Below are 19,924 nucleotides of genomic sequence, written 5' to 3' on the forward strand. Positions count from 1 at the left end.
CCACGATTCTGCTTATTCTGCAAGCAAAATGACACTTTTTATAAGAAGTCTACATTTCTTGAGAAGATTTTTCCCAAATAGTAACTATACTATGTTACTTATCTAAGCAACTGATCCGGTGTCTTTTTAACATGACTTCAGGAAACTGCCACTCAGCACAAAAGAGTTTTCTCTGGCAGATGAAAGCAGGACCACCCATCACACTATGTTAATACAGTAATGTCATTGCACTGCAAGTTGCAGCCCACACCCAATTTAAAAAAAAAACAAAACGATGGCAGAGAAAAATGTAGATAACAGCCAAAGACACTGTGAACAAAATCAAGATCAAAATCGGGTTGGGTTTAAACCAGAAAAATCAAAGGGAGGCAAATTAACGTTTTCCCATAATACTCAGATAAGGTGCTACACATTATTTTTTAAAAAAAATTTAACCTGGGTGGAGTGGCATGACCAGTGGCAAACATTTGCTATGCAGCAAAGAAATGCAAAGACACTGAATTGAATGCAGTAGCAGCCAACAGCAACAGCTATCTAGTGCAGGGCTATAGATATTTCTGGTAGGGGCACCTCCGAGTGCCTCAGGCGAGTAGCAAAGGCTGGCATAGATTTCTGCAAGAGCGCTCTGTAAAGACTGGAAACTGAGGCACATCTGATGAGCCATGGAAGTTTATTTGTTGCTCAAGGTTTGTCTCCTACATACCCCAAAGCAACCTATTGTGGTCGTGTTGGACTTTGATTGGGAAGATGAGAGTTCATATCACTATTCAGCCACGATAGAAATTAGGGTGTGTTTCATGGTCCCCCCACATAGTCCCACTTTTGATGGTGAAATGGTCCCCTCATTCCCCTTTATCTGGCATGATAAAAGGGCTAATTTGATAAGCCACTGCATTTAAAAGAGGCTTTCATTGGGCAGGGATTTGGCTGTCAACAAAACCAATAGGACTGTAAACAGTTAATTAATTTTAATGATATCTGAATTTACCAGCAGGCTATTAGACAGAATGTGCTCATTAACTGTCCCTTCCTGGATGTCACCAGCCCATACCAATTAACTGATCTTTAGGCATTTGTGTGTCTTATGAGGCTTCCACGGTTGCCGAGGCAAAGTGTGGTTCTAAGATCCCACAGATATCACCCATACAAGTTAAGCAGATTAATATTGACCAAGAAAAAAATTCTTTACAAATTGGGTTTATGCCATTTAGATTGCTTACGGTTGAGAAGCTGGATGTTTTTATGGAGGCGAGGATGGTGGTAAGAGACTTTACAGCTTGATTTTACCATAACCCCTGCCCCTAGAATTTATGGTTTGATTTTCTCCAATATTGTTGAAGACAATCAAATAGGAGGTCAAATAGGAGGTTATGCTTATATCAGTAAAGGTAAGGCTGTTTGGACTTAGAATGCTTTTTAGCTACAATATGTACAAGCTACTAAAACTATATATTTTTTAACAAAAGCTGAAGTAAAAACTGAAAGAGACTAAAAATATATCCCTTTAATTTAACTGACATGGTACCATAAACTTAGCAGACATGGCAGGATCTAAATTTGACATTAATTGTAACATGTACCAATACTAATAGAACAAATTGATTAATGAAATAGAAAAAGACCACAAAATTTGAAGGATCGGTAAATACAGCATTGCTAAACAAAGGGAAAGGAGGACAGACAGAAACCTAAACACAAGATTATTGAGCAAAGGTTTAAAAAGCAGTTATTACTTAACATTTTCATCAGATCACTTAAAATTTCTTTGCATAACGTGAAGTCGTTTCCTCCCATAATGTCCCGTTTTAGGACATTTAATGAACCCAACATGGGAACAGATGAAAAGATGAGCTGATACAGAAAGGAAGAGGCTTATTCTTCAGGGGCAGAGAGCACATTTGGCCCCCAAGTGGAGATATTTCCAAACTGTGTCTCCGAATGGGTCCTTGTGAATGAATGGCTGCCATGAATATATATGGGGAAATAATGACCTGCTTCACCCGTGGCTGAGAAAATGCAGGCAGCCCTCACAGAAAGGGGACTGCAAGCAATGCACATCTCACCCCTGGCAATCTGCAAGCCCCACACAGAAGCCCCACCCACTGTAATAATGAGAAATAAAAACAGGAATTTAGTAGAATTGAAGTCTGACAGACTGCATACTTGCCAGCACTTACTTTTTCTTTTTCAGTCCTTGTTCCTTTGCATCCCTTGTTCTTCAGACGAAAGTCTCTCTGCCATTCTTCCCAAGATGTGTCACGCTCTTTTATACATCTCTCCTCAGAGGGTTAAATGACCTTAATTTCAGTGACCTGGTTGGCTGAGCAATGCAATACGCCCACATTCTCTTTCTCCAAGGACAAATCTTTCATTTGAGGTTTTTATCAGAGGTTGGGTGGCCATCTGCCATGGACGCTTTAGCTGAGATTCCTGCATAGCAGGGGGTTGGACTAGATGACCATGGGGTCCCTTTCAAATCTAGAGTTCCATGATTTTATGAAATGGAGACAGAAGTCTCTTTGGCTCAGTGTTCCTTGACTAGTTTCAAGAGTCACTTCTACTCTCACATTCTTTTCTCCTAGAAGTAGATCACGTATCCTAGAAATATTTTTTCTTGTGTTGCTTGGCATGGACATACGAGGAAGTTGGCTCAGCTGTGAGAAGACAAATTCATTACAGGAGATTGGTTCGTTATTCACCCAACTGAGTAGCACTCTTACATTCTTTACATTTTTAAAGAAAGTAAAACAAGTTGTGTGTATTCTATATGTTCTAGGTAATTTTCCAGTTGATATTATTTTTACCAGGGACTGACTTAATTCTCAGAACATGAACATGAACATTTCCAATTTCAAAAACTGGAAATGCTTAATCTTTCACCTTTATTTCACCTAGAAGCAGTCACATCATCTAAAGGTCATTTTTCTTGGGCCTGAGGTATGAGGACTTGGGAGGTGGCTCAGTAGAGACAAGACAAATCAGTTACTAAAGACTGATTTACTACCCATTTGAATAGCTCTCCTACAGTCATTAAACATTTTTTTTAAAGAAAAAACAATATTAATGATATGTTCTGGGCAATTTTCCCATTGATATAAATTTCACCAATGACTGGTTTGATTCTCAAACCATGAACCCATCCCTGCTGAGAACAATGCAGTGTTTTGTATTATGCAATTAGAGTGTATAAAGTTAGACAAATTACAAAGACAGGCTTTCTTAACTTTATGATGGAAGAGCAGGACACCCCACCTCTAAATGTGGAAAGTTTCTATCAAAGGCAGTATCAGTCCTGCTTCTCGAAACTTTATTTTACCAGAGGAGAAACCTCCAAATTTGTTTCTTTAAAAAATTGATTGAAGTGACATTTCAGGGACAATGCTCACTTTAATCAGCAGTATAAAATTAATCCACGCCAACAGTATAAAACTTGCACATTCATAAATGACAGGAATCCCAATATTTATGGATCTTACATAAAGGTTGAAGAGATATTATTGTAGTATCCTCCCGAAAGGGGCTGATGTCCAGCATGCATAATTCAATGATTAAAAAAAACCCTGCCAATTTAATGTTGGCTGAAGCACCGCAAAAAATAAATGTTGGAAATGTAAAGGGACTGAAGGTACATTCTTTCACCTTTGGTGGACATGCCCAAGGATTAAGACTTTCTGGGAGATGATCTATAATGAAATGAAAAAGGTATTTAAATATACCTTCTTGAAGAAACCAGAGGCCTTTCTCCTGGGCATGGTCGGCCAATTGGTGCCAAAGAAGGATAGAACATTCTTTATGTATGCAACAACAGCAGCAATAATACTTATTGCAAAGTACTGGAAGACACAAGATCTACCCACCCTGGAAGAATGGCAGATGAAGGTGATGGACTACATGGAACTGGCGGAAATGACTGGCAGAATCCGAGATCAGGGAGAAGAGTTGGTGGAAGAAGAGTGGAAGAAATTGAAAGTTTATTTACAGAAACATTGTAAAATTAAGGAATGTTAGAAGGATGTTGGAATGAAGTAATGTGGTTTTAGCAGAAATGTTATAAAGGATTAAGAAAAAACAGATTGTTAATTGGTGAAAGGAGGGAAAGTAAAGTTACATTATATTAAGATAAATTATAGGACAAAAACTGGAAAAGATGGAAAGGACTTGCTGAAATAGCTAACTGAACTAGAATACAAAAAAGGGAGGTGTGAGGAGGTCAAGGAAACAAGCAAATGAAAGATAAGTTATGGGAAGGTTCGTTGTGTTTTTTAATTGTTTCTATTTTTCTGTTTTTTCTTTCTTTTTCTTTTTCTTTTTCTTTCTTTTTCTTTATTGTGATGTGTTGTTTTGCTTTTGCTTAATTTGGTGTTTTTTCTTTTTTCTTTTTGTAACCTTTAAAACTTTAATAAATATTACTTTTAAAAAAACAAAACACCTCAGGGATCAGTCATGATATTCAATTCAAAGTATTCAATTGCTTTAGTTTTTGTATAATTGCTTTTTTAATAATTGCCCCAAAGTTCATGTTCTTTCATTTTTCTAAGTTCTTCACCAAAGAAACTCCAGCGGGTGCAGAATGCAGCAGCAAGGCTCCTCACGGGGTCTCTGCCATGGGAGCATATTCACCCAGTGCTTTTCCAGCTGCACTGGCTCCCGGTGGAGTATAGGGTCAGATTTAAGGTGCTGCTTTTGACCTTTAAAGCCCTTCACGGCCTAGGACCCTCGTACCTACGGGACCGCCTCTCCTGGTATGCCCCACGGAGACCCTCAAGGTCCATAAATAACAACACCCTCGTGGTCCCGGGCCCTAAGGAAGTTAGATTGGCCTCAACCAGAGCCAGGGCCTTTTCAGTGATGGCTCCGGCCTGGTGGAATGCTCTCTCTCATGAGACCAGGGCCCTGCAGGATCTGATTTCTTTCCACAGGGCCTGTAAGACAGAGTTGTTCCGCCTGGCCTTTGGCTTGGAGCCACTTTGATTCCCTCCCCCTCTTTCTTTTTTCTTTTTCCTTTCTCCTTCTGTGATGAGGCTGCATTTTAATATTTTAATGTTTCAATATTTTAATGTTGTATTTTAATCTTGTTTTTAAGTTGTATTCGTTCAGCTTATTTTTATTATTGCTTCTTAGCCGCCCTGATCCCGGCCTTGGCTGGGAAGGGCGGGGTATAAATAAAAATTATTATTATTATTATTATTATTATTATTATTATTATTATTAAAGGTGCTACCAATTCATAGTATGTTTCCAACCTTTTATCTTTGTTTTTTTTAATTGAAGCAACTGCACCCCCTCCTTTCTCATGTTCAAACACATTTCATAATTAATATGAAGTCCAGAAAGCAATGCAAAGTCCTCCCATTTTGACATTACACTTTGGCCTTTTCCAGACTTAAGAACGTTAAAGCAATGTCATCCACAGATTCAATATCTATTGTGTATTCTCTATCTGTATTCCTTTATCCCTCTAGTACCTCTTATAATGTTTGCTAATGGTTTCCCTGAAAATGCAGTGGAGATAATAGACAGCCCTGTTTTGTTTCCCACCTCAGGTGTTAAGTCCAGATCATTTGTCTACACCACCATCCTACTATCCTTGTACAGTTGTTTAAGTAGAGGTTTAAACATATTATCCATCTGCATACTTTTACATAACTCTAGCAGGAAATTCCATTCTACACTATCAAAAGCTTTGGCAGAGTCAAGAGATATAATTGCTAATGGCTTCCTTGTTTCCTTGCTAATATAAATGGTATTTATCTGTATAGAATCTGCAATGTGGCTCCTTAAGGTCCATTCTCTCCAAGTTTATGGTTCTTTATCTTTAAAGCACATTTGGACTGAACAGCCCTTCAGAGTCCAGTTTGCTCTCTGACATGCTCTTAAACAGAGAAGTAAAGATGGTGGCCATGACTGGAAGCTTGGCAGCAGGCATTTCACTACACGGAGCACCCAAAATAAATGTTTAGAAATGGAAAATGGAATCACCTGGTAAAATAGGAGAGGAAGAAGGAAAATGGAGTCACTAGAGCGATGGGGGCAGGGGTGGGCCACCCAAGGGCAGTGAGGGAATAGGAGAGGTTGGTGAACTGCTCAGGGGGGTGGAGTACTGGGGAAGGAAAGAAGGAAAGGCAGAACACAGTGGGAGAAACTGGTGTTGCAGGGAGTTGATTAGGAAAAAGTGGCCTCAAATGGGCATTCCCATTCCCATACTGCTGCTTTGAAAATCAAGCAAATGTACTTGGAAAAGGAGCACTAACCATTTTCTCTTATGCCATTTCCCCAGTGTAGATTGCAAGTGTAGGTCCATAGGCAACAAAACCGCCACCGTGCGTGACTTTTTTGTCTCGCAGGGGATTGACCTGGCTTGCGTGATGGAGACCTGGGTACGGGAAGGCAAAGTAGTCTCCCTACATGAGATAACACCCCCAGGTTTCTCTGTCCTCCATCAATCGCGGACTGTGGGTCGGGGGGAGAGGAGTAGCGTTGTTATTCCAGGAGGATTGCTCTTTCAGAGCTCTGCCATCACCGGCGATCTCCGGCATTGAATGTGTTGGTCTCGTGTGGGGCACCAAGGAGAGCTTGGCTGTCTGGCTGGTGTACCGACCACCCAGCACACCTGCAGCCACCCTGTCAGACCTGCTGGAGGTGGTGGCGGGCTGGGCCTTGGAATTCCCAAACCTACTGGTTTTGGGAGACTTCAACGTCCATGCCGATGCCGCTCCCTCCTCACAGGCTCTGGACCTAGTGACTTCCAGGGCTCTCCCACTAGGGCTCTCCCAGTTTGTTTTGGGCCCCACTCATCAAGCAGGCCACACGCTGGATCTGATCTTTGGGGCTGGCATAGGTGTGATCATGCTCCCCGCTGTGGAAGTGCCATGGTCTGATCACTACGCTCTGAAAGCCAAGATTGACTTTCCGCTCCTCCCCGGCTTGGGTGGCGAACCTATTTGGGCTCGTCCGCGAAAACTGATGGATCCTGATAGATTCCGACAAGCCTTGCGGAACCCTGCTCCTCCTGGCGACTCATTAGATGACCTTGCTGAGGACTGGAATAACCGGCTCTTGGCAGCCATTGATGAGATCGCGCCTAAGCGCCCTCTGCGGCCCCGTCAAAACCGGGCACCTTGGTTTACTGAGGAGCTCCGGAAAATGAAGCGGGATCTCAGACGGCTAGAGCGAGTATGGCGACGGACTCGTGACGGAGCCTCAAGAACATCTTATAGGACGCTTATGAAAGCCTATGAGATGGCTATGAAAGCTGCTAAGAAGTCTTACTTTGCAGCTTCCATTGCATCCGCTAGCTCTCGCCCGGCACAACTTTTTAGAATAATTAGGTCAATAACGTCCTTGGGAGGACAACCAAATTTAAGCACAAATTCGACCCACAGCTGTGAGGCATTCGCAACCTTTTTTCGGAGAAAGTCCTGTTGCTCCGCCGTGACCTCCCTGCCAATTTAGATACAGTGACTGAACTGGAGGCCCCTCGACTGACTTCAGGTCCAGTGTTGGACCATTTCGATCGGATACTCCCTACTGATGTGGATAGATTCCTCCAAGGTGGTAGACCCACCACCTGCCTCCTTGATCCGTGCCTGTCTTGGCTGATTAGGGAGTGTCCAGATGTTGCGCGGACCGCCCTGGTTGAAATTATCAATTTGTCCCTTGACACGGGGACATTCCCAGGGGAACTGAAGGAAGCAGTGGTGTGTCCACTCTTAAAGAAAACTTCATTAGATCCCTTAGACCTATCCAATTACCGCCCAGTTTCAAATCTTCCATACCTGGGTAAGGTAATTGAGAGAGCGGTTGCTGAACAGCTTGGTAGGTTTCTGGAGGAAACATCGGCATTAGATCCATTTCAGTCCAGTTTCCATCCTGGTTTTGGGATGGAGACGGCTCTGGTTGCCCTAACAGATGACCTCCGTAGACAACTGGATCGAGGCGGGTCAGGACTGCTGATCCTTTTAGATTTGTCAGCAGCCTTTGACATGGTCGATCATGATCTTCTGGACCACCGCCTCGCAGACGTGGGGATACAGGGCATAGCCCGTAACTGGCTGTGCTCTTTTATCTCTGGTCGGGGACAGAGGGTGGCACTAGGGAGGGAAATGTCGTTGCGCCACTCCTTGGTGTGTGGAGTGCCGCAGGGCGCAATTCTCTCCTCGATGCTTTTTAACATCTTTATGTGCCCCCTTGCCCAGATTATCCGGAGCTTTGGGCTGGGCTGTTACCAATATGCTGATGACACTCAGCTCTATCTGCTGATGGATGGCCACACCGACTCGGCCCCGAACACACTGACCAGATGCTTGGAAGCTGTGGCTGGATGGTTTCGTAGGAGCCGATTGAAAATAAATCCTTCAAAGTCAGAGGTCCTATGGCTAGGTCGGGATGGCATGGGGATGAGGGACCAGCTCCCTTCTCTTGCGGGGGCCCAATTAGTGCCATTGCCTTCCGTTAAGAGTTTGGGTGTAATCCTTGACGCCTCCCTTTCCATGGAGGCGCAAGTTACAGCAACAGCCAAGGCGACATTTTTCCACCTTCGCCGCATCAAGCAGTTGGTCCCTTACCTTTCCCGCCCCGACCTGGCCACAGTGATCCATGTGAGAGTCATCTCCAGGCTTGACTACTGTAATTCGCTCTACACGGGGCTGCCCTTGAAGCTGTCCCAAAAACTCCAGTGGGTACAGAATGCTGCAGCGCGGCTCCTCACGGGGTCTCTGCCATGGGAGCATATTCACCCAGTGCTTTTCAAGCTGCACTGGCTCCCGGTGGAGTACAGGGTCAGATTTAAGGTGCTGCTTTTGACCTTTAAAGCCCTTCACGGCCTAGGACCCTCGTACCTACGGGACCGCCTCTCCTGGTATGCCCCACGGAGAGCCTCAAGGTCCATAAATAGCAACACCCTAGTGGTCCCGGGCCCTAAGGAAGTTAGAATGGCTTCAACCAGAGCCAGGGCCTTTTCAACACTGGCTCCTGCTGGTGGAACGCTCTGCCTCATGAGACCAGGGCCCTGCAGGATCTGATTTCTTTCCGCAGGGCCTGTAAGACAGAGTTGTTCCGCCTGGCCTTTGGCTTGGAGCCAATTTGATTCCCTCCCTCCCTATCTTTCTTTTTTCTTTTCCTTCTCCTCCTGCGATGAGGCTACATTTTAATATTTTAATGTTCCATTATTTTAATGTTGTATTTTATTTTTGTTTTTAAGTTGTAATCATTCATCTTGTTTTTATTATTGCTTGTAAGCCGCTCTGAGCCTGGCCTTGGCTGGGGAGGGCGGGGTATAAATAAAAAAATATTATTATTATTATTAAAGAAAAACATAGCAATACCGTATAGGACATATGTTTTCCACTGTGTAGCTATCAGCCGTTCCAGGAGGGGGACAGGAGTGATTTATTTTGATGACATGGTGTGGAAGCTGGTTATTCTTCTCTGAATGCTGCTTCTTCAAACTTTATAGTAACCAGTTGGGACGGCTAATTAATGAAAAACCTTTACCCCATCAGCAGCTTGAAGATGATCTCCCACATCATACCTACTTTTGCCCCAGGTTTAGACTAAACCATGGAACTGCACGCACTCCATCCAAGGTGCTTTGACAATGAGTTTATCTGGATGGATTTGATGGAAGCTTGGAGGGTAAGGAGTGGTTCCCAATCCTGCATGTGTTCAGGAAGGGCCAAGAAATATCTTGCCTCAGCCTGGAGCTAAGCGACTGTCAAATTGTTACATTGAGTTAACAGAACTTAAAAAATAAAAATTCATCGCTCATTTATTCTTTAGGTCAAACATTAAGTGAGAAGCAACGGGCTGTTATTTTAGTTGACCTGCTTATAAAGCTGATAAATTAGGGTACTCTTTGGAGCTAATTATTTTTTCTGTGCAATCAAGTTCTTATTGATAATGGATATGCTAATGAAACTTGCCTTACAATGACAGGTTAAAGAAATATACTTGAGAAATCTTCTCTTAATTGCTGTAACAGAAATGTTGATGGAAAAGACACCATGCCAATTATTTTTTATTTCCTTTCCAAATTATTACAAATCAAACCAAAGTACGGTAATTCAATTCAATACAGTTTCCAAAACAGGTTTCCTGCTCCTGTTACAAGGTATGTCCAGGATATGCCCCTGCTGCTGCGTCAGTTCTCACTTAATCTCTAGTTGACATTACTTCACAGTTTCCATTGATGGAAATACGTTTATTACTAATGCATCGGAAGCATGTAAGGTTCACAAGCACCCACACATTGGCGGCCAGCTATGTGATTAGTAGCCTGATTCATGATCTAGTTAAATCATTATCCTTGGATTTAAATATCTATATCTGTTTGAAATACTTCAGTGTTTATATGACTGGGTAATAAATTGGGCTGTAGGTATGCATGTTCCTCTAAATCTTTTGGTTATTTAAAATTAAAGTAGAAGAGAGCAAAAGGCACAAACTTTCTAACTGCTATTTTTTGTGAAGTCCTAATGGTAAAAGGGACCCCATGAATTTTCTCCCCTCAGAGGGCTTCACGAGAAGGGAGGTGCGGCAGGAGTTATTACCACTTGTGCAGAATTCAAGAGGTACTAAGAAAAATATACTTTCTTGCCACAATATGTCACTGAGGATTATTCTTTTGTGAAACTAGCGTTCAAGTACGTTGTCTGTGAGTGTGCTTTGGGGGCATGACCAGAAGAAGAAAGGACTAAGAAGGGGGAAATTGCAGCTTCCATCCCAGCCCCTCAGCCTGAGCTGCTCCTGTTGTGCTGGTAAAGATGGGTTTTATCCATCTGCCTGTCAGGTAACATGAATGTTATGCTGCTTGTTTGCTTCCTTGCTAGAGTGTTTGCCCATATTACTTCAGTTTGACAGTTTTCATTACTTGCAGCTGGGGTGGGGAAGTTTTTCTACACGTGGACCAGTGTCCCAACTTCAGCTGGCTGATATAAGAGCAGGCCAGTGGTGGTACAGCAGGGTTAAACCAAAAGTGGGGAGACACCAACAGGATTTACCCCCTTGAACTGCTACCTGTGTGGCTTAACCACTGAGCAAAATAAGCATCTGCTTAGGGCATCAAGGGAAGGGGGGCACCACAGAAGTTTCCCATTGCCGGATTTACCATGGACCCTGTGGTGCAGATGAAACAGGGTCCACAATAAAAGGCTCCCACAATATGTGCGCCATGAGTTCAGTGCAGCAAAAAATGTAAAAACAATACTCAGTCACGCTGAACTTTATACAAATAATTGTAGAAGACAATATTTTATGGTTTATTGTTGTTTATATTTTGAATTAGATATATATGGGGGCACCAAAAATTTTTCTTAGGGCCTGTAAAGGTCTTAATATGGCCCTGACTGCTACTTTGGTGAGGCATAAAGACCCCCCCCATCAGTTAGGAACTGAATTGTTGGCCATGTCCCGGAGAACAGATTTGTGACCCTGATCTGTAGGGTGAGCCTGGGTGGGGGAAAGTCTGGTTCTAACATATTCCCCCCTGAGTGGGAGGAGGCCTTGGCATAGTTACGGATATAATAGTCCTTAGACTATCATATTAGTCCTTAGCTGGACCATGAAGAAGGCTGAGCGCCAAAAAATTGATGCTTTTGAATTATGGTGCCCATGGACTGCAAGAAGATCAAACCTATCCATTCTTAAGGAAATCAGCCCTGAGTGCTCACTGGAAGGACAAATCCTGAAGCTGAGACTCCAATACTTTGGCCACCTCATGAGAAGAGAAGACTCCCTGGAAAAGACTCTGATGTTGGGAAAGATCGATGGCACAAGGAGAAGGGGAAGACAGAGGACGAGATGGTTGGACAGTGTTCTCGAAGCTACCAGCATGAGTTTGACCAAACTGCGGGAGGCAGTGGAAGACAGGAGTGCCTGGCGTGCTCTGGTCCAGGGGGTCACGAAGAGTCGGACATGACTAAATGACAACAATAACAACAGCAACAACAACTATCGTCTTATCCCTAACTTTTGTACTTCATGTAATTTTATTGTAGGATGGTGTCAATATGTGTTTGAATGATTCTATAGCATGGAGTTACCATGGCTCTGTCTCTATTTTTACATCAGTTCCAGTGGTTATAGGTAGGAGAAGGTATAGCTTGGGAGTGGGAGTTGATTATTATTTGGGATCAAATAGTAATCCCTGACCTGATCTCATTAATTCCCCTCACCCCCAGCCAGTTAATGTAACTGCATTTTAGAAGCTGCATGCTCAATTCAAAGAGGCGTTTGATGCCACACATAATTTTGTCCTCCTCAGAACAATTCCTGAGTGACCGCTGCCAGATAATGCATCCTTTGTGTTGTATGAGGGCAGTATTTGGACTGATTTGTTGTGTGAAAGCTGGAAAGGAGCTAGCAAGCTCTGGGCAGTGAGGACTTTATAAATCACTGGCAATTCTACCTGGAGAACTCCGGAAGCATTAATCTGCAATTTAGTTTATTGCACAGAGAAAACCATAATTACACAGAAAATGGATGCTATCTGCAGAATAATCTCTTTCCAAATCAAACAATCAATGTGACTGATAAGGCATGCACAAAATGGCACTATAAAACTTCTGTAACAAAATATGGATATGAAAGGGATTTGCTACCATTTGACGAATGGCAGCAAAGAAGTTACCTGCTGACCGAGGTGAATTGCACGATTTTATGCAGGGAGAGTTTGATGCAGGCCTCTGAAGTGGCCCATCATTAGGTTTGAGAGACCCTGGTCAAAATCCCCTGTTGATGGGTCTTGGCAGATTTACCTGGTGACATTAGTGACCCAAATAGCACTGCCAGTTGCGTCTAGTCACTATTTAAACTTACCACACAGCCCCAGAACACTGCTATGTCAGGGGAACATTATGGGTTATTAAAATGGCTGGGGCCATTTTAAGGGCATTAGTGATGGGCACCGAAAGAGCCAGAAGCTGCCTGAGGATGCCAGATGCTGGCGCAGAGCCCGTCGATCTTTTCCCTAAATACTCTTTGCACATAAACATTGAAAGATACTGAACGCTGTTGGGCTTTTGAGCCAAGCCTCTCATGCTTTTGTCAAAGGTCCACCAAATAGCTATCAGGTCTTGCTGCAGCTGAGCAAAGGGCGGAGACAGCGCCTTCTTTTCCTGGCAGAATGCACCAGAACGTATGACACAGCATACACATACCATTTGAATGGCAATGCCCATAAACTTGACAAGGGCGCTCCCCTCAAATATTTTTTTGGGGGGGCAGAAGGGACCTCAGACCCTAGGATTTGGCTCCTATGGCCTCTTGCTACATGTTATACATCTGAACCACCTGAAACAGGGGACTCTCATGGGTTTGATAAAGCTGTGACTCCATTTCTGCATTAGGCTCAAGATAATAATCTATAATCTGATAAAAGTCCTCTAAAATGGGCAGGAGCTTTGTTTTTGTTTTCGCTTTGTCAAGGCTTTGGAATTTCAACAAGACACATATAGAATTTTATTGTTGCAATTTGTAAAGACTGTCAATATGTCTTAACAATGTGCCTATTCACAGCATTTTATAGCAAAGCTGGGCTGGTCATGGGAAAAGATCATAGGGCCGGAATTTCTTAGATGTCAAAGATAAGAAGAGGATAAAGACATTGTTTTGTAATGGAAGAAATTATAATGTTTGCTTATTAGAAAGTCCAACCGGCCAGCGTTTTACAAGAGGACACACCAACAGCGTCCCACATGCCTGTTCCACCCGTCCTCATCTGAATTCCAATCACTACCAATAATGTTCTGCTGCATAGGCTGCCCTGCATTCAGCTCAAGCAGGTTTAGGTTTAGGTCTACTGTATTTACGAATCACTTCCCACAAGGAACGGTTCCAAAGTGATATGCAAGTATAAAATGCAACACACACACACACACATATTAAAAACATAGTCCAATCACTGGTGTCAGCCAAAGGCCTGGGAGAACAAAAACATATTTGCCTGGCACCAGTAGCATAGCATGTGTTGCCAGTGCCTGGGGACACGTGGATTTGGGGAACGGAGTACCCATGCGCATTCAACTGCCTGACAGCGTCCACATCACCCGGGAGATGGCAGCCACAGAGATAAGAAGAGTCATTCCGTTCTCTGGAGAGGTAACTTCCTGGTTCTCATGGAGAAGCTGTTTTCAATGGAGCCCAGTGACAGACGCACTGCTGTATTGAGGCAGCATCGGGTTTTGAAATTTTGTACCCATTAAAAATTTTGCACCTGTGGCAACCGCTCCTGTGTCCCCCCACCCCCCGCATCTGCATCAGCTTTGAACTTGTTTTTATTGTCAAATCACTTCAGGAAGTTTTATGGATAGTGATTCGTTAAATCAATAATAAATGTTGGCTGCGGGTGATGATAGCTGGAATCCAACATCATGTAAAGAATCACAGGACCATTCTAAGATGGTCATTGTAGGCAGCAACACACACACACACATACACACACACACACACCTCATATTAGGAAATACAGTATCAATAAGCTAAACCTGAAGCAGAAGTCCCAACTGGGCTGGAGATACATCTTGTAGAATACTTATGATAATATTTAATTCAGCCCTGCTCTAATCACCTTTTAATAGTTGCGTACCACTGCAAACTTTGTTGTAGTTTGGGGGTTTTTTTAAGTGTAGCTGATCCTTCTGATTCCACCTGGTGTTTTTTTGGGGGGGGATATTGATTAAGTATATATGACAACGTAGTCACATAGGTAGCAAATCCCTCTGATTTTATTTGGGCTCGTCTATAAATAGGCAAGACTTTTTCCTTTCTATTTCATTGTACTAGGCCAAGTTGTGATTTTTATACCCCATTTATAATTTTCTAATTGTATTCATTCACCTCTGCTCCCCCCCTCTTTTTTTTTTACTTTTAACAAAAGCTCCTTGTGTTGAACTTTTTTGTTGTTACTACTTTTCTCTTTGTGGGCACAAATAAACCCTACTTATGTGGGCAAGAAACACCGGAGGGAAGAAATAAAGAAGAACGGGAAACCTAAGAGTGTGTCTCTATAACAGCAGAACTTCAGCATGGCATTATTGGAAACAATCATTTTCAGCCACCAGCAAAGCGCAGAGCAAAAGCTGTGATCGGGAGGCTGCTGAGCGCCCCACGCGTAAGATAGGATGCTGGGAGATTACTGCAGGGACAAGCGGAGTCACATCGGGAAAGACATGTGACCCTGCTTAAGAACTGGAACAGCAAACAGATTATTGCCACTGAGACAGAATCCCGTGTTTTATTGGGATCATTTAATCAGGATGTAGGTAATTATGCTATATTTATGGGGGCAGGTATAACAAGGTTGGTCAATGAATGGAGCTATTTAGTTAAGCAACAAAACCACAGGGCAACTCAGGTTGCCAAAACCAAGAACACAACGAACTCAGAACTGTACTGCTGCACAACTCTTCTCATGAGGACTCACTAGGTCTATTCATTCCAACTCTTGCAGTGCAAGAGGGTTAAACCAAGTGGAACCAATGCGCCATCTGGTGGTGGGATGGCAACATGCGTAAGTCACTACAGTACAGTGGTACCTTGGTTTATGAACAGTCCTGCCTACGAACGATTCGGTTTACGAACTCCGCAAAACCGGAAGTAGTGTCCCGGTTTGAGAACTTTACCTCGGTCTAAGAATGGAAGCCGAACGGTGGATGGGCACCGGCAGTAGGAGGCCTCATTAGGGAAAGCGCACCTCGGTTTAAGAACGGTTTCGGTTTAAGAACAGACTTCCTGAACAGATTATGTTTGTAAACCGAGGTACCGCTGTATGTAGAAGAGGGGACAGTGGATCAGAAGAGGACAGTGATTGCTTACCTCATTTCTTCCCTGCCGTTTGCCCCTTCAACTCCCCTGGTTGGCTAAGGGATATTATCTCCCTTCCCCTCTGGAAAGAAAAGCAGCCCCATTCTGTTCCCAGTTTCTTCCTCCCTCATTGCAGAGACCTGCCAGGGATGACATAACTCCCCATAACATGTAGCTTGGGCCTAAGGGGAGAGACACACTCCTTGATTCGTGCCAGACCTGTGTACCACAATACACTCAAGTCCAATGTGCAATGCATGGTTTTGTCATGCAAGGAGTCTACACCAGGGGTCAGCAAACTTTTTCAGCAGGGGGCTGGTCCACTGTCCCTCAGACCTTGTGGGGGGCCAGACTATATTTTGAAAAAATAATAATGAACGAATTCCTATGCCCCACAAATAACCCAGAGATGCATTTTAAACAAAAGGGTGCATTCTACTCATGTAAAAACACACAGATTCCTGGACTGTCTGTGGGCCAGAGTTAGAAGGCGACTGGGCCGGATCCAGCCGCCGGGCCGTAGTTTGCCTACCCATGGTCTACACAAAGTGTATACGTGTAGCTATGTTAGTCTGAGTCAAAAAAGAAATAAAGCAAGAGTGTTCTGGCTTTGATAGCAGATTATAAAAGAAGCTGTTGGGAGAACCCTGTTCTTTTTTCAGAGCTACAATTCCCGGAGTTCCCTGTGAAGAAATTAAACCACTCACAATTGTAAACCAGAGAGGAAGAGGAGCATCCTAACAACTATCATCATCATCATCATCATCCCCCTTAACTTCTCACAATTCTTTGTGGAAAGCCAGGGTTGCTTAAAGTGGTATAATAGCACTAAGTTCAGTGGGTCAGCAATTCACTCAGTTGCACTTCTCAAACCTGTCTCCCATGTGAGTTTTAATTCACCTCACTTTAGAAAACAGCTAGCTTGATCAGTCTCTTAAGAATGCTCTTTCTTTTCCTGCATTGGCAGCCTCTGCTGAGAGCCGTCAACTGATGCTGCATTTAAGGAAATGTGTTTGTGATATGAAAATCTGAGAAAAGGCTAAATGTTGACGAATTATCATGAAATATGTATCCTCCTAGGAGATACTTGCCTTGGATAGGTATGCACCAAGCTGTAAACTTGAAAGTGAGTATGACACCAGTAATTTGGAAACACTTGCATCAAAAAAAGGTCCACCCATCGAGAATGCAAAGTGCCACCATTCATAGACAGCTGCATTGTTTTCACAAGGAAGATTGAGGCATGAAAGGCAGTCTGGTGAAGCTGGACAGGTTGCACATCTGGAAATATTAGCAGAATTTTAGTAGCTTGAAATGAGCCAGCATAGAAGCATGAGGCGGGCTGCTGCAACTGGTTTTAGAAACAAGGAATCTTGCAGTTAAACTTCCTCACAATGATGCCACAATTTCAAAATGCTCCCCATAAGAAATTTTCCTTCCTCCTTAGTTTAGTTTCTCATGCAGTAGCCAAATCTCTCTCACGCGGCTTTCCCCCCCCCCCCCACAAGAGTTCCTTAACTTCAAGTGTTTGAATAGGGGAATTGGCTCTATACTTTCTTGTCCTATCCTATCCCACTCCCAACCTGACGGTTTCTGGTTGATGTTGATTGCAATTCCCTGTTTTTCCCTCTTGACCAGGCATTTCCTGCCCGGGGAAAGTGGGGAACCCCAAGTTTTTACCCACCCAGCTTTCAGAAGCAGAAAAATATCCAAAATGGACTCACTCTGTAGTTGTTTAATGAGCCAGCTTCACAACCCATGTTTTGAAGTTGGCATGTTCAGAAACAAATCACTGCTTGTTGTAAAGCAGAATTCCCTGGCTCCTAAAGCTCTGGGATTTATAGAAAGCAAAACTGTACTTGGCCAGTGGAGCAGAGGAGACCTTGCAAGTCAACGCTTTGCTTAGGCTTATGAAGTTTATGGGCTAATAGCCGTAAATAAATAAATATAATAATATATAGGCTTATGAAGGGCTCATTCATGCAGCAATAAACCATGAATGGAAAACCACTGGCCCCCCAGTCCTAGGCTAAACCATGGTTTCGCATTACTTGCAAGCACATGCAAACATGCGAGAAAGATTGAAGGGAGGTTTATACAGTCCTAGAAATCTCATTTTCGCCACTGAAATAAATGTGACCCCACAAACTGTATTAAGCAGGAGATAAAACATACAGAAGTTCTTTATTGGGAGAAAGGTCTCTTCAGAAGAAATATTTCTGTTTCTACAGTGTTAGAGATTGCTGTTTGTTGTAATGATCAGTTCAACTCACAGTAATTGCTTTACTTTACTTTAATTCCTGTACTGAAAATGGCGTTTTCATAATTACTGCAAATGTTCTTACATAGACATATTTCTCCTTAGGAAAGAAGGTATATTTAAAGCAGATCTAGAAGCATTCATTTCCAAACAACAAACCATGATCAAGTATTCTCATTTGTTCAAAAAGGTAACAAAGGTATATCCGAAAAAAATGCCTTTGACGTTTATCTGTAAACTTTAATTACTAAAAGAATGGCAAAATACATCAAAACCCCACATTTCCATCTTAAAAATAACTACAAATCTGGACAGGAAATACAGAAAAGGTTTATTATGGATGTACCCCACTTTGTTATCTGGTGAAGGAAATCTGAGGCAACAATTTGGTGCATTACAGACAAGCCAATATACAGTAGCTGCACACCACAATTCATTTTTGGATCACAACTAGCATTCTTTACTATGACTGTTAGTACAGAAATGTTCTGCAGTTAGAAAAAAATGAGAATACTCTCATGCTGTACAATACCATGTGCAAGTATGTGTGTGTGACAGATATTAAAAATCAAGGAACCAAATCAATTTAAACTCTTTTATGCCGACCTGCTAGGTTGCAGACCCTGGAATGTTCAGCACACAAAAGATTTTGCAAGCTCCAGACATAATTTAAGTGCTTCTCAAGTGCAAAGCATTACCGACTAAAGCTTTTCAAAGGTCATTTAATTACAGATACAAACATCCTCTGCAAGATATGAGAATATGCTATAGGACCCTGGAGGTCGTGACAGATTTGTATATTTTTAAGGAAGAGAAATGCTATATTCCACTCCAGTAGTTCTAGTCCCTGATGAGCTTCTCCTGATTGAAGGCATTTTATTTGTAGGAAATGGACCACTCTTTGACAGATGCATCGTGAGATGTTGTTACCAAGGTATGTTCGTCCAGCCACGCCAAGCTGCTTACATGATGTAATCTGTGGGCATCTGACAGAAGCAACAGAAAATGTAAATTGATGCAACCAACCTCTTTCCAAATTTGCTCTTAAAAAGTTTAGCAGGAGCATACCTTTCATACCAGGGCTTATGCATGAACTCCCCTCTCCCCTCCCCCCCTCCCAGCACCCTTGATGTTTGCTCACCTGGGGCCCCTGCGTCATTGTTGCGCGCAGTGTGATGGCAACACACTGGTCAGGTCTTTAATTTCTATTCAAGGCTCTTCTAGACCTCACCTTCCAGCCTCACCAACCTGCACAATCCCCTCACTCAGCCCCTATGCATGACTTCACTTCTGTTGGGAGACCCCGACATACAGGCGAGAGCCGCTGGAAGGAGTTGGCAGCACACACGACAGGGGAAGAAGTGGCGACACCAAGGGCTTAACAGCAGCCGCTCTGTATCAGGCAGAATTGCGGCCTTGATGTCAAAAAATCTGTTTACAGGTCTTCATCCTTCAGGATAATTTTAGCCCCGTGATTTCCCTCAAAAACACTATTCCCCAACTTCTGTTATTCCAAGAATGCAATGAACGATGAACACAGCACTTTAGATTTCTCCGTAATGAGAAGGCTATACTGTTACCTTGTATTTTAACTCGAGTCTCTGGGTCACTCACTGTCCAAACATAAACCATCATATCCATTCCTCCAGAAGCAAAGTGCTCGTTATCTGGTGACCAGGCAATGCAAACAATCTTCGCGTGGTGTCCATAGAAAATATTATGCTCCTATTGAGAAAGTGAAAGTAAGACAATCACTGGTTTTTAATCCTAAAAATGAATTAACCATTGATTAAAAAAAAATCGAAGCTCTTTATGTTCTAATTGCACAGAAACTAATAAAACCCAATGCAAGAACTACTGAATAAA

General features: G+C 42.9%; 1 protein-coding gene and 2 long non-coding RNA genes across 3 annotated transcripts in view; 1 reads left to right on the forward strand and 2 right to left on the reverse strand.

The window, feature by feature from the left end:
* Positions 1 to 4,405, forward strand: part of LOC310770353 — a 571,729-nt gene extending 567,324 nt beyond the window's left edge. Inside the window, exon 3 of the long non-coding RNA XR_014552103.1 lies at positions 3,880 to 4,405. This is a non-coding gene — a long non-coding RNA (uncharacterized lncRNA). The remainder of the gene's footprint in view (positions 1 to 3,879) is intronic.
* Positions 1 to 19,924, reverse strand: part of LOC310770307 — a 473,978-nt gene that overhangs the window by 89,444 nt on the left and 364,610 nt on the right. The gene's annotated exons all lie outside the window — the stretch shown is intronic.
* Positions 17,952 to 19,924, reverse strand: part of WDR1 (WD repeat domain 1) — a 28,020-nt gene continuing 26,047 nt past the window's right edge. The window contains exons 14-15 of the mRNA XM_083630449.1: positions 19,639 to 19,783; positions 17,952 to 19,044 (exon numbers count right to left, since the gene is read on the reverse strand). Coding sequence (XP_083486575.1) covers positions 18,935 to 19,044; positions 19,639 to 19,783 — 255 coding nt within the window. The 3' untranslated portion in view covers positions 17,952 to 18,934. The remainder of the gene's footprint in view (positions 19,045 to 19,638; positions 19,784 to 19,924) is intronic.

This window comes from Podarcis filfolensis (genome assembly GCF_964270895.1).
Source record: "Podarcis filfolensis genome assembly, chromosome: 9".
Taxonomy (NCBI): Eukaryota; Metazoa; Chordata; class Lepidosauria; order Squamata; family Lacertidae; genus Podarcis; species Podarcis filfolensis.